The 22,428-nt window shown below is 40.6% G+C and overlaps 1 protein-coding gene across 2 annotated transcripts; it reads right to left on the reverse strand.

The window, feature by feature from the left end:
- On the reverse strand, nt 1-21,547 carry LOC117398797 (serine/threonine-protein phosphatase 4 catalytic subunit). 2 transcript variants are annotated; one of them, XM_033997875.3, is made up of 9 exons: nt 21,432-21,547; nt 19,865-20,097; nt 19,049-19,100; nt 16,346-16,396; nt 12,904-13,005; nt 8,158-8,331; nt 4,544-4,670; nt 2,802-2,991; nt 1-1,144 (listed from the first exon to the last, which is right to left on the reverse strand). In XM_033997875.3, the coding sequence occupies exons 2-9, from the start codon at nt 19,960-19,962 to the stop codon at nt 1,015-1,017; spliced, it is 924 nt and encodes a 307-aa protein (XP_033853766.1). In that variant the 5' UTR covers nt 19,963-20,097; nt 21,432-21,547; the 3' UTR covers nt 1-1,014. The 2 variants fall into 2 exon arrangements, with proteins under 2 accessions (XP_033853766.1, XP_058868328.1); XM_059012345.1 differs by having other exon boundaries at nt 21,265-21,546.
- Between the last annotated feature and the right edge of the window lie 881 nt (nt 21,548-22,428).

Genomic DNA, 22,428 nt, shown 5'->3' on the forward strand with positions numbered 1-22,428 from the left:
TACAGCAAGTAATTCATTTATTATAAAAAGAGAAGGGTTTGTATCAATTTTACAGCCTGTTTTTTTTTTTTTTTTTTTTTACACCACAGGTACAAGGAAAGACATTCTGAATAAAAACAGCATATCGACAGCCTCTAAGCCGCAGCCCACCCACCCGCTTCCTTCCCTCTTCAAGAACCACAATGCAGCTGTTACCCCTCGAGGTCTCCAACACGAAAAGGGGGTCCCCAGCTTGTGCAGGTTCAAAGACAGTCACGTTTTGTAACACAAGTACTGGAAATTACACACACTTTATATATACATTGCTATGCAACAGGAGTCTTATTTCCATTTCTGCAATAATAATTCTGGTCATCACTCTCTTTGCATAGCAGTTTGATCCATTCCTGGTTTCACTGCGAGTTTAACAATAAAGACACACCTGAGCTTGTTACCCAGACACACTGGGGGCTGATCAAGCTGGGAGGAAACACTGCTGTGCAATAAGAGTCCTGTTCCCACCCCTGTATAGTCACCTTTATAATTTATAACGCACTGTATTCGAATACAATGGTTCAGTACAACGCATAAGACAGTGAAACACTTTGAATGAGAGACCAGACCAGTCTCTGCTATGCAACAGGAGTCTAGTTTCCATCCCTGATGATATTGAGAGAGAGACAGAGACAGAGAGAGAGAGAGAGAGAAGAGAGAAGAGAGGGAGTTGCTACTGACTGAAAGTGTGTAGACACAGAGGCAGGCAGGGGGTTGTGGTTTCTGTAGCCTTACTTAAAACAAGTGTGAAGAGAGAGAGAGAGAGAGAGAGAGAGAGAGAGAGAGAGAGAGAGAAATTGCTACTGACAAAGTATGTGTACAGAGAGAGACAAGCAGGCAGGGGGTTGTGGTTTCTGTAGCCTTACTTAAACACTTGCAGTTCGAGTGTGAGGATTAAGAAAGAAAATTGCTCCTGTCTGTTGAAGGAAGTGTACAGGCAGGCAGTCGGGGGGGGGGGGGGGAAAGGGGGGGGGGGGGGGTTCACAGGAAGTAGTCAGCGACAGGTTTCTTGGAGGGGATGCCCCTGGTCTCCTGTGGCGCCGCCTCAAAGATGATGAACTCTTTCTGCAGGTGCTCGTCCAGCTCCAGGATCGCAGCCACGTTACCACACCTGAGAGAGAGGGAGGGAGAATTTGTTATGATGTTCTGTAATTTTATTTGTTTTATTATTTCTGTTTTGTATTATAAAAGCTTTGGCAATACCTGAGCACTCTCGTCATGCCAATAAAGCCTTTTTTAATTGAATTGGAGAGAGAGGGGTGGAGAGAGAGAGAGAGGGGGTGGAGAGAGAGAGAGAGGGGGGTGGAGAGAGAGAGAGAGGGGGGTGGAGAGAGAGAGAGAGAGAGAGAGAGTGGGGTGGAGAGAGAGGGGGGGAGAGAGAGGGGAGAGAGAGGGAGAGGGGAGAGAGAGGGGAGAGAGAGGGGAGAGAGAGGGGAGAGAGAGGGGAGAGGGGAGAGAGAGGGAGAGAGAGGGAGAGGGGAGAGAGAGGGAGAGGGGAGAGAGAGGGAGAGAGAGGGAGAGGGGAGAGAGAGGGAGAGGGGAGAGAGAGGGAGAGGGGAGAGAGAGGGAGAGGGGAGAGAGAGGGAGAGGGGGGGAGAGAGGGAAATAAATGTACCCCTGTATAGATTCCCCTATAATATGGCCAAGTTCTGCCTCCCCCTATAGAATTAGCCAGCTACTTTAGCTTCATAAAGTCAGATGAAACCTGCTGAATTATGTTACGTTAACATATTGAAATCGCACACCATTTTGAAAACCTGACAAACAAAAGTAAACAAAAAAGGACAAACCTGTGCCTTAGGAAACAAGAGTATCGAAACAAAGAAATCTCGCCTTGGACATCGTTTGTACACTTTGTGAATCTGGCAGGCTCCTCCAAAGAGTAAAAACTTAAACTTTACCAGCAAACACTGTTATGCTGTCTGCTTGAAGCACACACAGGTATTTGCCTTGGGTGCGTAACAGCAGGGTCTTGAGTTCAGGTAATAGGAAACTATTCGGAATTACCACCCCCTACACCTGTCCAGACTCCCCTTTAGCTGTACCCCTGTCCACTCCTCTATAGCCAGGGTTAGAAACGTCCACTCGTGCAGCACCCAGTCCTGGGTTTCAGAACTTCCCTTGCTTGGGTGTATTGAAATCAGCAGGCACCAGGAGTTTGAGCAATCGGGCCCCTGCTAAATCTGCTTTGAATTGATTCCAATGTAAATAAGCCTCACCCTGCAGGTTGACTGTTAGGAGCTGTTCATGCAGCTATAAGGGAAGGAACAATATGTTTAACAGGGGTTGCTCAAACTCCTGGTTCCTGAATCAATTAAATAAGACCTAACTGATGGTAGTTTGGAACCCCAAGACTGGGTGCTGCAGCAGCAGGGCTTGGGTGAGTTTCTAACCCTGCTGAAACTCCTGGCTCCTGATCATTTCAATATTAATGATAATAATCCTAGACTTCATTGAGGGGAGCTCTGAACCCCAGGACTGGGTGCAGCAGCAGCAGCAGCAGGGCTAGTGTGAGTTTGTAACCCTGCTCAAACTCCTGGTTCCTGATCATTTCAATAATAATAATAATAATAATAATAATAATAATAATAATAATAATAATAATAATAGACTTCATTGAGGGGAGCTCTGAACCCCAGGACTGGGTGCAGCAGCAGCAGGGCTAGTGTGAGTTTCTAACCCTGCCCAGAGCAGTAGCTGTACCCCTGTAAACTGGTAGCACTAGCTGGGTGCCCCTGTACAGACCCCATCTGTACCCCTGCACTGACCGGTAGCAGTAGTTGGGTGCGGACCACACGGTCAGCACCGTCTCATTGAAGTGCCACTTGTAGCCCTCCATCACCAGCTGGTGGGCTCTGCAGATCATGTCGATGTCGTTGGCTGCGTTGAACTGAGCGACGACATCGCTGCCGAAGAGATAGCCGGCCCCCCGCGGGCTCACCCCCCAGCCTGTGGTGTCTGAGAGAGGAGGGGGAGAGAGGGGAGCAACACGGTTACAGGACTAACGAGGGGCGGCTGTAGCCAAAATGCATCACCCTGTAGAGTGAACTAATTTTGCTGGTTATGACTACATCTCCCAGCATGCCTCTGCAACAGCAGCAACGGTGAGGGATGCTGGGAGCTGTAGTTCTTTATATGCTGTGGTCTTGTATCACAAATGATATAGACCTATTACGATACATCATGTACAGCTCTGGCCAAATGTTTTGCATCCCCCTAGAAAATGAACTAATTTTTGCTTCAAAAAGGTTGAACGAAACCTGTTGAATAATGTTACGTTAACCTATTAAGATTACATACCGCTTTGTAATTTTCCATGTACTTAAACTGACAAATTGACAAAAATGTGACACTTCACAAGCTAACATGTATTTTTTTTTATTATTACATAACATAAAATAAAACTTCTAAATTACGTTCATAGTTATGTTTTTTTTTTTTTTTTTTATCTCTGTTCTAAAATTCTAGGTGATGCAAAACTTTTGGCCAGAGTTGTACATTAGGTAAAATAAAATTGTAATTTTTTCCCCCCTGGCATTATTTTATTTGTCAGCGTACATTTTTCTCTTTGCACCGTTTACTGCGCCTCGTTTTTACTGTGCATTATTTCTTATTGCATATTATTTTTCGCTATCGTTATTTCTACTTGTGCATTAATTCTCATTGTATATTTCTCACTTCCACGATGCATTTTTCACCAAGCATTATTTAACTGCATATTTTTCACTATGCATTATTTTTTATTACAGTAATCCGTCGCACATCCGACTGTCACATATCCTCCCTGATCAATCTCTTCAGCCACGTTAGTTTATGTTTGAACAGAGAAGATTAGTTCAGAGACTGGGGATCCCACTGAAGTTTTCGTATGCTGTGTTGTGTGAGCTCCATGCTCTACCATTGCTGGCAGCGTCGCCTGAGCTGTTCAGTGTGTTGATCTGTAATAAATCCTGTTCGCCTGCGGGGGGTGTATCAACTTCAACCTCCGTCTGGATCTCCTGCCCGTCGCTCAGCAGTGAACGCACGCCCCCACACGTCAGACGGATACCCCGTCACAAGCATGAATACCCCGTGTCTTTCTAAACCAGGGATTTAGGGGAGCTCCCTAATAAAAGCTGAATCTCAAAACATTAACTGTGTGAATCTAGTCATTGTTCCAGCTGTGTGTAATGGTGTTCAAAACCGGATTCGTTCATCTGACTTTTTACATATCCTCCCCGACTTTGGTCCCAGCGCAGTCAGATACTCGACGGATTACTGTATACATTTTCTGCTTGGTATCACTATTTTTTAGTATGCACTACTTTTCAATGTACATTACTTACTGCACATTATTTTTCACTGTGCATCTGCCCAATGCAGGCAGGGTTTATCCCTTTAAGGAACAAAATCAGAAGCCATTTCAAATTTCCAATTTTTACTTGTTTATTAATAATATTTCCACACGTCATAAATAATAATAATAATAATAATAATAATAATAATAATAATAATAAGAGATGGGCGTTACCTTCCGGGTCGGACCACAGCAGGTCACACATGGGCCCGTCGTGCGGCACTTCCTGTTTCCTGTCTATCGTTCTGATCTGGTCTAGAGTCTGAATAGATGGAGAGAGGCCTCCGTGTACACAGAATATCTACAGAGAAAGAGAAACAGAGACTTCAGGTCACACACAGTCAATTATAGAAAGAGACTTCAGGTCACACACAGTGAATTATGACCCTGGTTCTGAATGCAGGGAGAGAGGCACACAGAATATCTGCAGAAAGCAACAGGAGACTTGCCTTCAGCAGATACACACACACACAGATACACACACACACAGATACACTAATTCAGCAGAGACAGACACACACACATACACTGTTTCAGCAGAGATACAAACACACAGATACACTGCTTCATATATTGGTGCACTACCTTGCCAGCAATTGATGGCAGACATGCAGAGGTAGTCAATACCTCCACAGAGATAGACACAGTGTTTCAGTAGATATCTCTGTGCTGTATCCACACACACACACAGTGTTTCAGTAGATATCTCTGTGCAGTATCCACACACACAGTGTTTCAGTAGATATCTCTGTGCAGTATCCACACACACACAGTGTTTCAGTAGATATCTCTGTGCAGTATCCACACACACAGTGTTCCAGTAGATATCTCTGTGCAGTATCCACACACAGTGTTCCAGTAGATATATCTGTGCTGTATCCACACACAGTGTTTCAGTAGATATCTCTGTACAGTATCCACACACACACAGTGTTTCAGTAGATATCTCTGTGCTGTATTCACACACAGTGTTTCAGTAGATATCTCTGCAGTATCCACACACACAGTGTTTCAGTAGATATCTCTGTGCTGTATCCACACACACACAGTGTTTCAGTAGATACCTCTGTGCAGTATCCACACACAGTGTTTCAGTAGATATCTCTGTGCAGTATCCACACAGTGTTTCAGTAGATACCTCTGTACAGTATCCACACACACACAGTGTTTCAGTAGGTATCTCTGTGCAGTATCCACACAGTGTTTCAGTAGATATCTCTGTGCAGTATCCACACACACACAGTGTTTCAGTAGATCTCTGTACAGTATCCACACAGTGTTTCAGTAGATACCTCTGTGCAGTATCCACACACACACAGTGTTTCAGTAGATCTCTGTACAGTATCCACACAGTGTTTCAGTAGATACCTCTGTACAGTATCCACACACACACACAGTGTTTCAGTAGGTATCTCTGTGCTGTATCCACACACACAGTGTTTCAGTAGATATCTCTGTGCAGTATCCACACACACACAGTGTTTCAGTAGATATCTCTGTGCAGTATCCACACACACACACACACACAGTGTTCCAGTAGATATCTCTGTGCTGTATCCACACACAGTGTTTCAGTAGATATCTCTGTGCTTTATCCACACACACACAGTGTTTCAGTAGATATCTCTGTGCAGTATCCACACACAGTGTTTCAGTAGATATCTCTGTGCTGTATCCACACACACACAGTGTTTCAGTAGATATCTCTGTGCTGTATCCACACACACAGTGTTCCAGTAGATCTCTGTGCAGTATCCACACACACAGTGTTTCAGTAGATATCTCTGTGCAGTATCCACACACACAGTGTTTCAGTAGATATCTCTGTGCAGTATCCACACACACACAGTGTTTCAGTAGATATCTCTGTGCAGTATCCACACACACAGTGTTTCAGTAGATATCTCTGTGCAGTATCCACACACACACAGTGTTTCAGTAGATCTCTGTACAGTATCCACACACACACAGTGTTTCAGTAGATATCTCTTTACAGTATCCACACACAGTGTTTCAGTAGATATCTCTGTGCAGTATCCACACACAGTGTTTCAGTAGATATCTCTGTGCTGTATTCACACACAGTGTTTCAGTAGATATCTCTGTGCTGTATCCACACACACACAGTGTTTCAGTAGATATCTCTGTGCAGTATCCACACACACAGTGTTTCAGTAGATATCTCTGTGCAGTATCCACACACACAGTGTTTCAGTAGATATCTCTGTGCAGTATCCACACACACAGTGTTTCAGTAGATATCTCTTTACAGTATCCACACACAGTGTTTCAGTAGATCTCTGTGCTGTATCCACACAGTGTTTCAGTAGATATCTCTGTGCTGTATCCACACACAGTGTTTCAGTAGATCTCTGTACAGTATCCACACAGTGTTTCAGTAGATACCTCTGTGCTGTATCCACACAGTGTTTCAGTAGATATCTCTGTGCTGTATCCACACACACACAATGTTTCAGTAGATATCTCTGTGCTGTATCCACACACACACAGTGTTTCAGTAGATATCTCTGTGCTGTATCCACACACACACAGTGTTCCAGTAGATATCTCTGTGCAGTATCCACACACACAGTGTTTCAGTAGATATCTCTGTGCAGTATCCACACACACACAGTGTTTCAGTAGATATCTCTGTGCTGTATCCACACACACAGTGTTTCAGTAGATATCTCTGTGCTGTATCCACACACACACAGTGTTTCAGTAGATCTCTGTGCAGTATCCACACACACAGTGTTTCAGTAGATATCTCTGTGCAGTATCCACACACACAGTGTTTCAGTAGATATCTCTGTGCTGTATCCACACACACAGTGTTTCAGTAGATATCTCTTTACAGTATCCACACAGTGTTTCAGTAGATATCTCTGTGCTGTATCCACACACACAGTGTTTCAGTAGATATCTCTTTACAGTATCCACACACAGTGTTTCAGTAGATATCTCTGTGCAGTATCCACACACACAGTGTTTCAGTAGATATCTCTGTGCTGTATCCACACACAGTGTTTCAGTAGATATCTCTGTGCAGTATCCACACACAGTGTTTCAGTAGATATCTCTGTGCAGTATCCACACACAGTGTTTCAGTAGATATCTCTGTACAGTATCCACACACACAGTGTTTCAGTAGATATCTCTGTGCAGTATCCACACACACACAGTGTTTCAGTAGATATCTCTGTACAGTATCCACACACACAGTGTTTCAGTAGCTATCTCTGTGCTGTAACCACACACACACACAGTGTTTCAGTAGCTATCTCTGTGCTGTATCCACACACAGTGTTTCAGTAGCTATCTCTGTGCTGTATCCACACACACAGTGTTTCAGTAGATATCTCTGTGCTGTATCCACACACACACAGTGTTTCAGTAGATATCTCTGTGCTGTATCCACACACAGTGTTTCAGTAGATATCTCTGTGCTGTATCCACACACACAGTGTTTCAGTAGATATCTCTGTGCTGTATCCACACACACAGTGTTTCAGTAGATATCTCTGTGCTGTATCCACACACACAGTGTTTCAGTAGATATCTCTGTGCAGTATCCACACACACACAGTGTTTCAGTAGATATCTCTGTGCAGTATCCACACACACACAGTGTTTCAGCAGATATCTCTGTGCTGTATCCACACACACAGTGTTTCAGTAGATATCTCTGTGCTGTATCCACACACACAGTGTTTCAGTAGATATATCTGTGCTGTATCCACACACACACACACACACAGTGTTTAGTGGATATCTCTGTGCATTACCTTGCCGTCGATGATGGCGGAGAGGCTGAGGTAGTCGAAGATCTCGGTGCAGTATCTCCACACCGTCACGGAGCCATACTTCCTCAGGCACTCGTCGTAGAATCCGTACACCTGAGTGATCTGCCGCGACTCGTGGTTCCCTCGGATCAGGGTGATCCTGTCGGGATAGCGCACCTGAGGGACAGGACAAGAAAGAAACCCATTTAAAAAAAAAAAAAAAACAGAGCTGAAACCTGGGACTTAAGAACTCCTTGGGAAGGGGTGTCATTCGCAAGTCTGAAATGTCCATAACACTGAAAATTAGTTACTAGTGGTTTTAATTGGGTTGCAGCGAGCATACCTGCAATCTTACATACTTCCTCAGAGAACTGTGAGGGTCTGGAACCAACTGCCCATTAATGTTGTTGAAGCTGACACCCTGGGATCCTTCAAGAAGCTGCTTGATGAGATTCTGGGATCAATAAGCTACTAACAACCAAACGAGCAAGATGGGCTGAATGGCCTCCTCTCGTTTGGAAACTTTCTTATGTTCTAACCTCCACTCTGAATCTGGCGAATACATAGAGAATAATGCAGTGTGTGATAAATGACAATGGACTGCCCACCTGTGGGCTGCTACGTTTATCCAAGCATCCCACCCCGAGGGCAGGGATTCAATTCTTATTTCATCACTCACCACCCCATGCACAATTTGTTTTAAAAATCTCTGGTGAGCAATTATTACTCCGGCTGAGAAGCGAGTGAGATAAGACCGCGGTTTTTCGATTTTTTTTTTGTTTTTTTAAGCTTTTCAAACAACTAATTTTGTGCATTTAAAACCATATGAACTAAGCTTACCAATTTCCGCTTGGCAGAAGTGACTAAGTACCTTGCGCGTTCTGGGAAAATGCTGGAGAAAGAAGCTTGGTGTGTAACTATTTTAGATTTCAGCCAGCTGATAATTGCAATCCGGTTGAAGGCAGACAGCCAACAAGTCGCAAGAGTTTTAAGAAAGTGAAAAAACAAGGGAGGAAAACACCACCAATTTAATTCTAAATATCTTCTGAGTTTTACACTGCAAAAAATCTGCCAATGCAGACAGCTGCAGGTTCAGCATAAAAACAATAAAAACTCATAGTTTATTATGGTAGCCAGAGTTATTGTCTAATTTACTTTCTTTGCAAGATTTGTAAACCACCAAAGCCGGCAGGACGCGCCTCCTCTCATATATTTATTTACATGAGCAAGTAGCGAGGTTCTGAAATACAGCGTTGCACGTCCCCAGGTGTTGCTACAACTGTTTAAATAACATACCAGTACATGGAGAACTTTTTACACTTGTAACTAAAGTCTGTTTCAAAATATCCACTCTAGTGCACTGATGGTTTCAGGATTATCGCCCTACATTGCCAAACAGCTAACAAAGCAATAACAATCCATGATGTGGTACGGAACAGAAAAGCCAGAGCACGTGTTATTGTAACCCAGTATTACAATGAGTCACATTGAGAATTAAGTTCAGGGAAAATATATGTGAATTCTGGAGATCTCTCTCTAATGCTGCGTATACCCTTCTTAAGAAAACGTACTTTACGTTATACAGTTGCCTTAATATATTTATACCAGGTTACTTTATTATAAAGAATCACTCAGCAACAACAAATATACTTTATGAAAAAAAATGTTTATACAAGTAATATATATGTAGCAATTAAAATTGTTACAATATTGATCACAGTAAAAAAAAAAAAACATTGGAAATAAAAATATAAAATAAAACAAAATGTTTCTATCAGTTGTGCACAACGACTAAAGTACCTCCGGAGGACTTAAAAATATAAAAAAAACCAAGTCCTTCTGCTGAACTACAGTCCCGCTGCAATATTACAAGCCATCTCGGTAGATGCAATGGATAGAGTCCTCCACTCTTCGTAATCTCCGGTCTCCACGAACTATTAATAAAATATAATAGCAATGCAGGACAGTGAAGATACAGCATATAGAAATTTCAGATGTCTTCCTAGGACGGTAGCTCTGGCACTCGGTTGCACATTGGAAATTAACATGCAGGCAACTGACTGTGCACGTGTTTATTGCGGGCACAGAAGGGGGGGTCGTGTTAAAGAAACAGACTCACTGATACCCATATTTGGAAAACAGGAAGCATGGGGGTTACATTATGTTGGTTTTTTTTGGGTTTTTAAAATCGCTCTTCCTGAAGTGATTTAGAGGACAGATCTAGAACCGCGGTGCACTAGAGCAGGCATTTTGAAAAGAGCTTTGAAACAGACTTTAAAGTTATAAGTATAAAAAGTTGTCAGGATGTTAAAATTGTACCTTTTTGCCTGTTTGTTTTAGAAATGTAGCATTAAACATAAGGCTTCACTATTGAATTCCCTGTGTAACAGCGTTTTTAGTATTACTACAGAAGCAGTTATTTGCCAGAAATACATTTTTCATCCATTGAACTCATTTTATTAAATTTGGAAGTGGAGATTAAAAAAAAAAAAAAAAGTAACATTGTAAAATGAACGCAGTGTTTAAAATGAAGGACTACAACATTTGTGTTAAACCTCTAATGAAAGCCAACACACATTTTGCTATGTTCGCCTTACACACAAACTGTACTCCTCTAATGCAACACATAACTGTGTTCATTTAAAACTTTATTTTATTTTTTGTAAATGAATAAAAAAAATCAGGCTAGTTTGGCATTATAGCGATTACTTTTTATGCGTGTTTATTGCTATATTTTTTTTACTAGACGTAAAAAACAGCTCTAATCGTTTTTTCTCCGGAAAAAAACGAGAAAACTCATTCAATGGCCGAGTGAGACCGATAGGAGCCGAGAGAAGCCGAAAAAAAAGGGGCGTATCTCATGAATACTGATAGCCCCGACACCACATAGATAACACGGACATAAACAAACAAGATAGCTGCTTCTGCATCCAGCGCTCAAAGAACATCACAGACATTTGCAGAGCTTTTTGAGATGTTATAACAATAAAATAATTGTTTATTGATCCAAATAAAATAATTGTTTATTGATCCAAGCAAGAACCTCATCAAGCCATTTCTCGAATTAACCGTGTGAATCCGCTTCCACAACAGCTTCATTTTTTCATTCCTTGCTCACATTTTTTTAAGCACTTCTAAAGATACCACTGGACGTAAAACATCTGGCCTAGTTATAAAACATCTGCTTCAAGGAACGTATTTCTGGGGGGGGGGGGGGGGGAGCGAGAGAGAGAGAGAGAGATTTCTTCGACATATTTGAAGCTAGCCAAAACAGAGTTCTCTCTTTATAGGCAAGAAAGTGTAAAACACACCATTTTCTTTAAGTGCTGTGCTTTCTTCCCAGTTTTATTTTATAGTCTGTGACAATGACCTTTGTATGCACAGCAACTTGTCTTCAGCAGAAAAATATATTTAAACAGCAAGCATTCTGCCATGCTGTGGCATTATTAACTGTGTATTAGCCTCTTACACACTTTGTACTTGCAAACAAAAAAAATGGCAGCCATTTAATGTAATGGATCTTGCGGCCATGTAGTGGACACAAGATCTAAAGTGCTGTGATAGTATCGACTATCATGATACTGTGCATGGTATCGTACAGAGGCATCGCAGAACAGACGTGTGCACCTGCTACCTACAGCCTCAATCTGGAGACTAACACAAGGACACAAGCAATGCAATACTCGTGTTGGCTGGGTTCTAGAATCTTTAAAAACGGTGCTATAAAATGGGAAAATGCTCAAATGAAAAAGCTACCCTTGAAGTGGTAACTGTAGTGTGTGTTTTTAAACAAAAGGCATTCATGCAGCTTGCTCAGTCATTCAGCCACCTTTGGCTTGTCAAAAAGCACCTGGGCTTGCTACCTATAAACACTGTGGTTAATCAAGCTGGTACTAATAATACTGGTTATCACAGGGATGGAAATAAGATAACAGTGTGATCCATTCCTGGTTTCACTAGGAGTTAAATAAATCAGACACACCTGAGCTTGTTACCCAGACACACTGGGGGCTGATCAAGCTGGTAGTAAAACCTGGAATTGATGACACTGCTGTGCAATAGGAGTCTGATTCCCATCCCTGTACAGTCATCTTTATATAGTAGTCAAATACAATGGTTTGCACCCTGGCAAACTTCACAGTTCAATAAGCTGCTCTCTGGATGCAAGTGAAAAACATGTAATGCAGTTTAGCTACCACTGTTTTAAAAAAATCCCCACCTCCCTCCCCCCCCCCCCTCCCTATAAACCAGCTCCTGCTTTTGAGATTGGCAAACTACGGCCTTCGTCCTTCGACCAAGGTCCTAGTGTAAGTGACTCTGCAGCAGCAGTTGTTGAGGCGTAGTTCAACACCTAGTCTCTTAAGTCGCTTCTGATAAAAGCATCTGCTAAATTATTAATTATTAGTATTGCTAATATTATTCAGAATAAATGGCTCCTTGGTTATTCAAAGAACTCATTAAAACCCTATGGTGCGAGGGTTTGTAGTGTTCAAGATCTTTTGCTTTGGAACTCGCTTTCAAATCATATCTGGAAAACCGAGTGTCAGTATTTAAAAATCGAACGCTTCATTTCCACTGCCTGGCGCTATAAGCTTCGGATGCCCACGGCTATCCTCCTAAATAGAGAGAGTTTCGCTGCTCACCCCCCCCCCCCCCAGGACACTGCGAGTTGGTAGGGTCTGGTAAATCGGTACAGTATAAAAGGAGGCAGATAAATAAGTAACACAGTTATTAAGAGCGAGGGCGCACCTTGAGTGCGAGGAGCAGAAGGAATGTCTCGACGCTGTAGAACCCTCGGTCCACAAAGTCGCCCATGAAGAGGTAATTTGTTTCTGGAACATCACCCCCGACCTGCAGAAACAAAACATATATCTTAAATCAACCTGAACAAAATCACACAGATACATTAGAGGCAGTGCGGTCCAGTGGTTAAAGACCAGGGCTTGTAACCAGAAGGGTCACGGGTTCAAATCCCACCTCTGCCACTGTGTGTGTGTGACCCTGAGCAAGTCACTTCACCTCCTTGTGCTCCGTCCTGCGGATGAGATGTAAGTGACTCTGCATATAATGCACAGTTCACAGCATACCTCTGTAAAGCGCTCTGTGATGGTGGTCCACTATGAAAGGCGCTATTAAAAATATATTATACATAGAGTATAATACAAAATGTTATTTCAACAATAGATTAAATCAACCTCAAAACACACACACATAGAATTAAAAAAAAAAAACACTACTAAACACTGAGAAAAAAAAAAAGGTATAGTAATGACAGACATTGACTAAATGTTTTTGATTTATTTTTAATCACTCTATCATTCATCCTTGACCATAACACACTTGAGTGACTATGATTGACGCACATGCACTTAATCACCTAATTAGGGAGATAGCTGATTGGACGCTGAATCACAGAAATTTCGAACCTGGCGAGACGGTATAACCAGACACACACTGTCAATGACAGAGCCACCAACTGGGAGACCAAGAGTCACAACACCTGCCCAAGATGGACAGATCATTCTGCAGCATCTTCGTGACGTCGATTGTTAATCAGCACAATAAAAAGTCACTGCACCTGCTCTAAAACAGAGTGTGTCATTTTTCGATCACATCTAGTGAATTTTATCCAAATATAAGTGATAAGTTTCTTTTGATGCTCAAATATAAGTGATACATTACTTTTGATGCTCAGTATATATATTACTGAGCATCAAAATAAATGTATCATATATATAATAATAACATTAATAATAATATATTTTCTATCTAGCTAAAGAATTTTGTTTGGATGTACACAAGTTTTAAACTATTACATTTTTTATTTCAGAACGTTTCAGGACAAAAAAAGCCCTTTAGCTGAATATCCGATATGATTTTAGACAGACACGCTGCAAGACTGTGGAGTAGTGGTTAGAGCTCTGGACTCTTGACTGGAGGGTCATGGGTTCAATCCCCAGTGGGGGACACTGCTGCTGTACCCTTGAGCAAGGTACTTTACCTAGATTGTTCCAGTAAAAACCCAACTGTATAAATGGGTAATTGTATGTAAAAAAAATAATGTGATATCTTGTGTAATAATTGTAAGTCGCACTGGATAAGGGCGTCTGCTAAGAAATTAATAATAATAATAGTAATAAAAGAGTGAAATGATACTCTAGTCCTGACATGCATCAAGACATGCATGTGCTGGTCATGATAGGTTACTTGTAGGTGATGCATAGTAAGATCAAATGGTCATTTAACGATGGAACATTTTGTTAAGACAATGATTAAAAGGGGATAATGCAAGTGTGTACACATACCAACTACATAAAACACGAATTCTTCATTCAAGAACCACGTGCTGAACTTCAATGAGCTCCACTGTGCTTTTGCTCTTGTATCACGATACAGACCTCTGCTACAATATGATATAATTAACCCTTTGCGGTCCTATGTCGGACCAGGTCCGACATCGCAATTTCCCCTTTCCGGTCCAATGACAGACCCTGTCTGACATCATCAAAAAGATGTAAAAAAACAGCTCTAATCGTTTTTTCTCCGGAAAAAAACGAGAAAACTCATTCAATGGCCGAGTGAGACCGATAGGAGCCGAGAGAAGCCGAAAAAAAAGGGGAGTATCTCATGAATACTGATAGCCCCGACACCACAGAGATAACACGGACATAAACAAACAAGATAGCTGCTTCCGCATCCAGCGCTCAAAGAATATCACAGACATTTGCAGAGCTTTTTGAGATGTTACAGTAATAAAATAACGACTTGGATCACGTTATTGAGGAGTTTGGTGATAAAACGAGTGATCAGGAGATGATTTATTTATCGTTATGCACGACTATGAAGAGGTATGTGAAAAATACAGTGAACGAGGGGTGGGGCTGGAGATGCAGTACTGAGTGTCCTGTTGATATGCAGAGCCTTTTAAACCTGTTTTACTGTGAAAAAAAATACTTTTAAACAGCGCGTCTAAAATAAACTGCGCGTGTGAAAATAAATTGGACCTGACGCGCTGAATAAAAGGACCGCTAAGGGTTAAGGGTCTACCTAATTCGCCAAAATCGGGGAAATTGAGGGGTCACTGCAAAATTCACCTCTTTAGGGGCCATGCATAACGGACAAGTACAGAGAGAAAAAAAATAAATTTAAATGAACTACTGCACACCACAAGAAAAGCAAACTATGTATCTTAATTCTGTAAACAGGCTTTTTTTTATTATTATTTATTTATTACTCCTTCGTCGCCCTGTGTGCATTGCACTTAGGCAAAAAACGAAACTTAAAGTCAAACATTTCTTGTTTACTGTTCACATGACAACGCTGTTTTAATCAGCCTATCTATCATCGCGTCTGAGGATCGCGTCAAGAAACTTTACAAGCAGATGGAGGTAAATTGTGTTGGACATCTTGTAACGTGACTTTGGAGAAAATACGATCGATCGCTATTTAGCTTCAGAATCACACATTAAAAACGAAAGGCTACTACTGAGGCTGCTGAACAGAACGTAAAACAAACAGCTTTCTGAAAACAAACTGGAAAGTCAGAGCTAATAAAATTAATTCCTGGATGGGCCAAACAACATGACAATGAACCTGCTGCACAGCTGCCCTTTAACTGGGTTTTGGGACTGTTTCTAATCTGTATAACTTGGCAAAGCTTTGCCTTACACCAATTTAGTGGATGCAGATCGTGCAGTCTCAATGTATGGGCAAGTCTTCACCCCTGCTGGGGGATACTGCATGCTTCTATTTAACAAATGACAGCTCTCCGTTTTAGTAAGGAAGCAAGTACCACTGTTTTTAGGCTTTTATAGTGCTCTGAAATATTATCTGCTTCGGTTTATTTAATGTTTAAACAGGTCAGCGAAATCCTAATTTTATTCCATAACCTACCCGGGAAAAATATGTAAATTCTCTGATTTAAGGAGGCCCCTAGATATAATCATGTAAAGAAAATCACGATTCATCGATACACAGTAAACCGGTACAGCCCTTGCTAACTACAGCTCCCAGCATGCCTCCTCATCTGCAGCAATGGTGAGGGAAGCTGGGAGCTGTAGTTCTCTCGATACAAATGATACATTACATAAAAAAGGCTCGAGATTCATCGATACATAGTGAATCGGTACAGCCCTAACATGCAGACAGATGGAGAGACGCACACAGTTTTATAACAAGTTTAAAAACTCACTCTGAAAAGTTCTTTGAGGTCATAAAACTGTCCATGGATATCCCCACATACCTGAACAGGGAGGAAAGAAAAGAATACAGAAAAGGTTAGTGAGGTTTAAACATGTCCACGTTTCACAGTTCAATTTCTTTATGGTTATACACTGGGTTTTCAAAAGATCTGGGGTCAGTTATAAATTGCAGCAGCACTGTTTGCTGAAATTGCAATTACAATGCTATTTCTTTCAATTACAATTACACTGCAGTAATTACAAATACACTAAAACGTAACAAGCGATCAACATGAACAGGTTTACTCTGTTTATTCTAAGTAACCCAACAATAAAATCACAGGTACAAACACAACATACTAGAACCACCCCCCCCCCCAAAAAAAAACAAATGGGGTCCCCCAAAAGTGATTGAAAATACCACAATAAGGACCGAACGACAAATAAATGTGTAACTGAGCTGCAGTTGATCAGTCACATGGTATAATTACGCAGGCACGCCAAGGGTCAACTAGAGTTACACTGCAATTAAAACACGGATTGCACAATTAACGCCTGTTTATACCGGATATGAAGAGACGAGCGAATCTGTATAGTGCTCTGAAATATTGAACGACACGGCCACAAGAAAAATAAATAAATAAAACAGAACCATTCACACTGAAGCGATGCAAAAAAAAATAAGATGGGTGTCTATTTGCGATTTTGTTGCGCGGCAGCTAGGGTCCGACCGATCAGAGGAGAGTGGCCTATCACATTGTGTGCGCCAGTTACCACTGGGGTGAAAATTTTTGTCGCAGCTAAAGTACAGTCATCTCCGCGTATAGGAACGCCTACTAAAGGTCCACACCTGAGCGTTCAGCTGCATGCAACCCAGTGGACATCCCTGCAGCCCGTTGTGCGACCAGTTCCTTGAAGTAGAGCCGGGCTCAACTTTCCAAGCAACCTCCTGAGCGGCTTCTGTAGACGCAGGCGATCACGTGGAAATTTGCCAACTCTGATTGGTTCTTATAATACTGAATGCACAGCTTGCATATCCTATCAAAGATAATTTTTAGAAAAGGTTTTCCTAAGTTTAGTAGTATTTCGAATGATTGGGTGTCCATCCGTAAAAAGTTTCGGTACTTTTCTGCATCTTCACGCCCTTGTTGAGGAAATTAGGCTTGATGCGCCCCACGTTTCTGCCGACGCCTCATCCATGATTTCGTTCAGCTTTTTACGTGGCTTTTGTTTTTTTTTCTTTAGGGAATATGGCATTTAAAAACAACAAGAGTTGTTATTTTATTTTAAATAACAGCCAGCTCTTCCTCGTTAATTACTGGACACATTACGACCTGACCATAAAAAGAAGCGCCACCTCAGTTGTCAAAAAATAAATAAAATTCTAAACTTGTAGACACAGGACAGAAAAAAACAACACTTGTCAACTCAGTTGTCGAAACAAAAAAAAAAAAAAAAAAAAAACACTTCACCTTGCATGGAATAAAAATGTAAAAAATAAAATAAAACCTGTCACTTCAGCTATCATAAAAAAATGAAACTTGTAGGACGCGGGAACCTTGTTGCACAAATAATTGCTCAGATGTGGACCCAGCAATTGCGCGATTTCGGGATCAATTGGGTTGTGCAACTGGTTGCTCAGGTGTGAGCCCAGCTTTAGGGAACACCCTTGTGGCGAGACGGATTTGTCCCCATTGCAAATGCTCCACCTAAAAGAACAGGAACTTCACTTAAAAGAACACCTTTTTTGGCACCGGTAGCAACTCGTTGCTCATCAGTTCAAAACCGATACTCGTACTGTTTTGTAACCCGATAACTCATCATCGTAAAACTCAAGTAGTTTATTCAATCTTTTCAAAACCGACCGATCAATCTAGAGCTGCGGGTGCATTTGACGTGTGTAGGGCGGCGCTGTGTCAACCACTGTGTTAAAATGAATCCTCGTATTCATAAAAACCGTTAGAGTCACTGCTGAGTTTTTACCGTATGTAGTGTTTTGTTAATTTAGTTTATTCGTTTATTAACACACACCTGCCTATTGCTTTTCTCTTATTTATTCTGTTCATTTCATATGTTGAAGTAATAAACACATACGTATTTACCCATTCGTAGCGTGACTTGGCTTTGTGTTATAGGGCTGCTACGATTAAATTGAAAATCGATATTTCTATCGATTCCTCATTATATACAAATCGACAAATACTGGATAATCGATTTAATAATCACATTTTTGTAACGTGCGTAGTTAATAACATTACTTAAACCGCACCGAACGCCCCTGCCTTGCTAGTTACAGTATTTCTGCCAGACAAGCAGTGGGCGTGCTCTTCTTCTCCTGCTCGTGTTAACCAGCATCTGATTTGCTGGTCCCATCCTACCAGCGAATCAGATTTGAAAATGCTTTGTACGCACGCCCCTCTGTGTATTAGATGCAAACCAACAAAACAGCAATTAACTCGATTGCTATTTGGAGGCTTGACTGACAGCCCTATTGCGTCAGGTGGTCAGATCCGGCTCAGAGAACACTTTGCTTGCTTTCTCGAGGGGTGTTCTCTTAGCCAGAGACTACCGTATCTCTACCACAGGTCAAATCGCATCGCGTCCAGTGTGAACAGGCCTTTACAGTTGAAACTAAATTGTAACTGACGCCCCTGGTCTGCTGAGTATACAAGAAACAACAGTGCTGGAAATCAGGGGAATTCAACATCACTTACTGTTACTGGAGAGTCAACCCTCTGAACATTACTTTCTTCAACTAGGATCTCTCTGGAGAAAAAATATATGATAAATACAAATTAAAATCATCATACAAGAATATCAATTTCTAAAAGTGTTTATTTATTTATATAGGGCATGTGATTTAATAAAAAACACCAGGCGCTCAGTGTTTGGTGTTTGAGTTGCGTTAAAATTGCCAAAATTAGTTGATTAAGGGCAGCAGTGTGGAGTAGTGGTTAGGACTCTGGACTCTTGACCGGAGGGTTGTAGGTTCAATCCCAGGTGGGGGGACACTGCTGTTGTACCCTTGAGCAAGGTACTTTACCTAGATTGCTCCAGTGAAAACCCAGCTGTATAAATGGGTAATTGTATGTAAAAAAAATAATGTAACTATGTAAAAAAAATAATGTGATATCTTGTAACAATTGTAAGTCGCCCTGGATACGGGTGTCTGCTAAGAAATAAATAATTTTTTATATATAATGTTTTAATATATATTAAAACAGTATAAGTCCCTGCAAATTGTTTAAACTTCTTTGTGAAGCAGAAAAATAAATCAATCTACTAACATTAGAAATGGTCATTTTTTTTTTAAAAAAAAACATTGTGGGCGACTCAGGGACGGAAATAAGACTCGCATTGCAGAGCAGTTTGATCCATTCCTGGTTTAATAACACACACACCTGAGCTTGTTAGCTAGACACACTGGGAGCTGATCAAGCTGGTAGTAAAACCTGGAATGGATCACACTGCTGTGGAATAGGAGTCTTATTTCCATCCCTGCAATTAAAATCATATAAAATGATCCTCACCTGGCTTTAGCACAGAGGGCTTTCACTTCGTTCTCCTTGATCAATTCACACCTTCGGAGCTGCTCGATCTGTCTGTCTAGGTCGCTGATATCTGCCATGGCTCACACACACACACACAGACAGACAGACAGACAAGCGAGCAGGCGACTGCAGGTCACTGCAGCAAGGAAACCCAGAGAAAGAGGGAGAGAGACAGCGATACAAGGAAGGAGAGACAGAAAGGTAGCAGGAACCTGTGGAAAAGAAATTGAAAGAAAAACAAAACAAAACTTATTATTATTATTATTATTTATTTATTTCTTAGCAGACGCCCTTATCTAGGGCGACTTACAATCGTAAGCAAATACATTTCAAGTGTTACAATACAAGCAATACAATAAGAGCAAGAAATACAATAACTTTTGTTCAAGCAAAGTACAAGTGTGACAAACCACAATTCAATAATACAGCAGATAATAGTGATAGGTTAAAAATTAGAATCTGTAAACCCACTCTGTAAAATTAACAGGTCTTAAAAAAAAATTAAAAAATACACAAATCTCTTTTTCAGCTATTAGGTTTTTAAACTTGTAGTATAAGTTATTTATTTATTTATTGATTTTTTTGTGGTTTCTTTACCGGCAGTAGAATTTGTATTGGTAATATAAACTACAATTCAATGTCAAACTTTTCTAGTTAACCGAAAATAAGGACTTCAAGTCGAAACGTCTGCGTCACATTGAATTTTAGTTTATTTTAGTATTTCTTAATTCGTCACGGTTGGGTGTGTAGTTATGGGGCGACAGGAAATCCCAAACGGTAGATGTTAAGTTTTCTTTATATATTTAAAATTTAAACACGGTACTGTAACTCCTAAAGCGGTTAATGTGTATATAAATAAGCACCGTCTCGTATTGTTTATTAAAAAGATAATCTAAGTAATGCTGTTGTTGGATATAAAACACAAACACGGTTTATGGATCCTAACACAAAGCAACAACTATAGCGGGTCACTATTTGGCAGACACCACGGCGTTTGCACAGACAGGGCCTCTCTGGTTGAGATAGCTGGGGGATTAAGATTTGGCAGGCGCCATTCCGAAAACCCGACGGCTTTTCGCTTGTAAACCGACCGTTTTTTTCATTTAAAACAGACAACCCCTGGCAGAAATCAAAGGGAATAACTGAGACACTGTCCGTTTTTTTTTTTTTTCTACAGCGGAGCCAAAGTGTGGCCGGTCTATGTGAAATATCGCCATTTTAGAAAATCAGACTAATTTTCAACAAACACCGGGCGCGTTAACAACGGGTGTTTATTTAAATTTTTAATTTTTTTGTAGGTAAAACTGGCATTTAAAAAAAAAAGCTACACATTAAAACAGCGCTGTAATTAAATCGTTTTCAAAATAAAACAGACTTACCAACCGGCTACTGAGGAAGCAGCAGACCAAAAAAAAAAAAAAAAAAACTCCTCTGAAATTTTTAATTAAACCAACACACCAGGCCGAACTCAAACACACAAAAAACGTCGATACACCTTCTAAAGGAATTTTACAACTCGCTTAATAAAGTTAAAGTCGGTTTTTACCTCAGAAAAAGATTAAAAAGTTTCGTCTCACAGTCGACAACACATACAGCAAAGCGCGCGGCTTCTGGTCCCGAGAGCGCGCGCCCTGTCCGCGCCGCCGATAATAGGCTGGTGCGCGTTCGCGAGGGGCGGGGACGCGCTTCGCTGGTTCGCTGTTACACACAGCAAATTATATTATTATTATTATTATTATTATTATTATTGTTTTATTTCGTGCATGCATACATAATTATACAATGTGTGTGTACATATAGTTAAAGCACCCTTTTAGTATGCAAACATGAGAATATATATATATATATATATATATATATATATATATATATATATATATATATATAGGCTCTTTGAGCTAAAATATATATATATATATATATATTAATAAATCACCTTGCATTAAACATGAAACTACTAAGAACAATTGATGTCAACGTTTTGAACAGACTTTGCAGTTAAATGACATTCTGAGAGGTGTCTCGTGTTAGGGTGTCATTTTATTTATTCTTTTAAGAAGGTGACGTCAGCCGTGCTGATCTGCAGAATTCAGCACGGTAAAAACTCACAGCGCGACAGTGATGTCATGACGGTGGCTTCTCCGGGACGTGCGCTCCGATTGGCTGAAAGACCTTGAGCCGTCTATAGCTTCCTATAAATAAATATCTAAATAATAAAGTATATACCTTTAGAGAACAAAAATATATCTATTTTAATATATAATCAGAAATGTATGATACTTCTATTTTTCCAACATCATTCTTGAATTAAATAGAATATAATAAAAAAAATATATTATCAAGATATTTTAAACATTTTTAATACACCAAAATTGGCCCCTTTTGTATGTGTGTGTGTGTGTGTATATATATATATATATACACTACCGGTCAAAAGTTTTAGAACACCCCCATTTTTCTAAAAATAAAATTGACTAAAAATAAAATTACTACAAATAAGTAATCAGAATTTGCGAATCAGAATTTACAAATACAAAACCCTA

This window comes from Acipenser ruthenus, chromosome 44 (genome assembly GCF_902713425.1).
Source record: "Acipenser ruthenus chromosome 44, fAciRut3.2 maternal haplotype, whole genome shotgun sequence".
Taxonomy (NCBI): Eukaryota; Metazoa; Chordata; class Actinopteri; order Acipenseriformes; family Acipenseridae; genus Acipenser; species Acipenser ruthenus.

Bases quoted from the DNA above. Each gene is read 5' to 3' on its own strand.
- LOC117398797 (XM_033997875.3), bottom strand. From the start codon at position 19,962: ATGGCAGATATCAGCGACCTAGACAGACAGATCGAGCAGCTCCGAAGG. The intron at 19,101-19,864 runs GTGAGGATCATT...TTTTTTCTCCAG, and splicing joins GCCCTCTGTGCTAAAGCCAG to AGAGATCCTAGTTGAAGAAA. The intron at 13,006-16,345 runs GTGAGTTTTTAA...TTGTTTCTGCAG, and splicing joins ACCTCAAAGAACTTTTCAGA to GTCGGGGGTGATGTTCCAGA.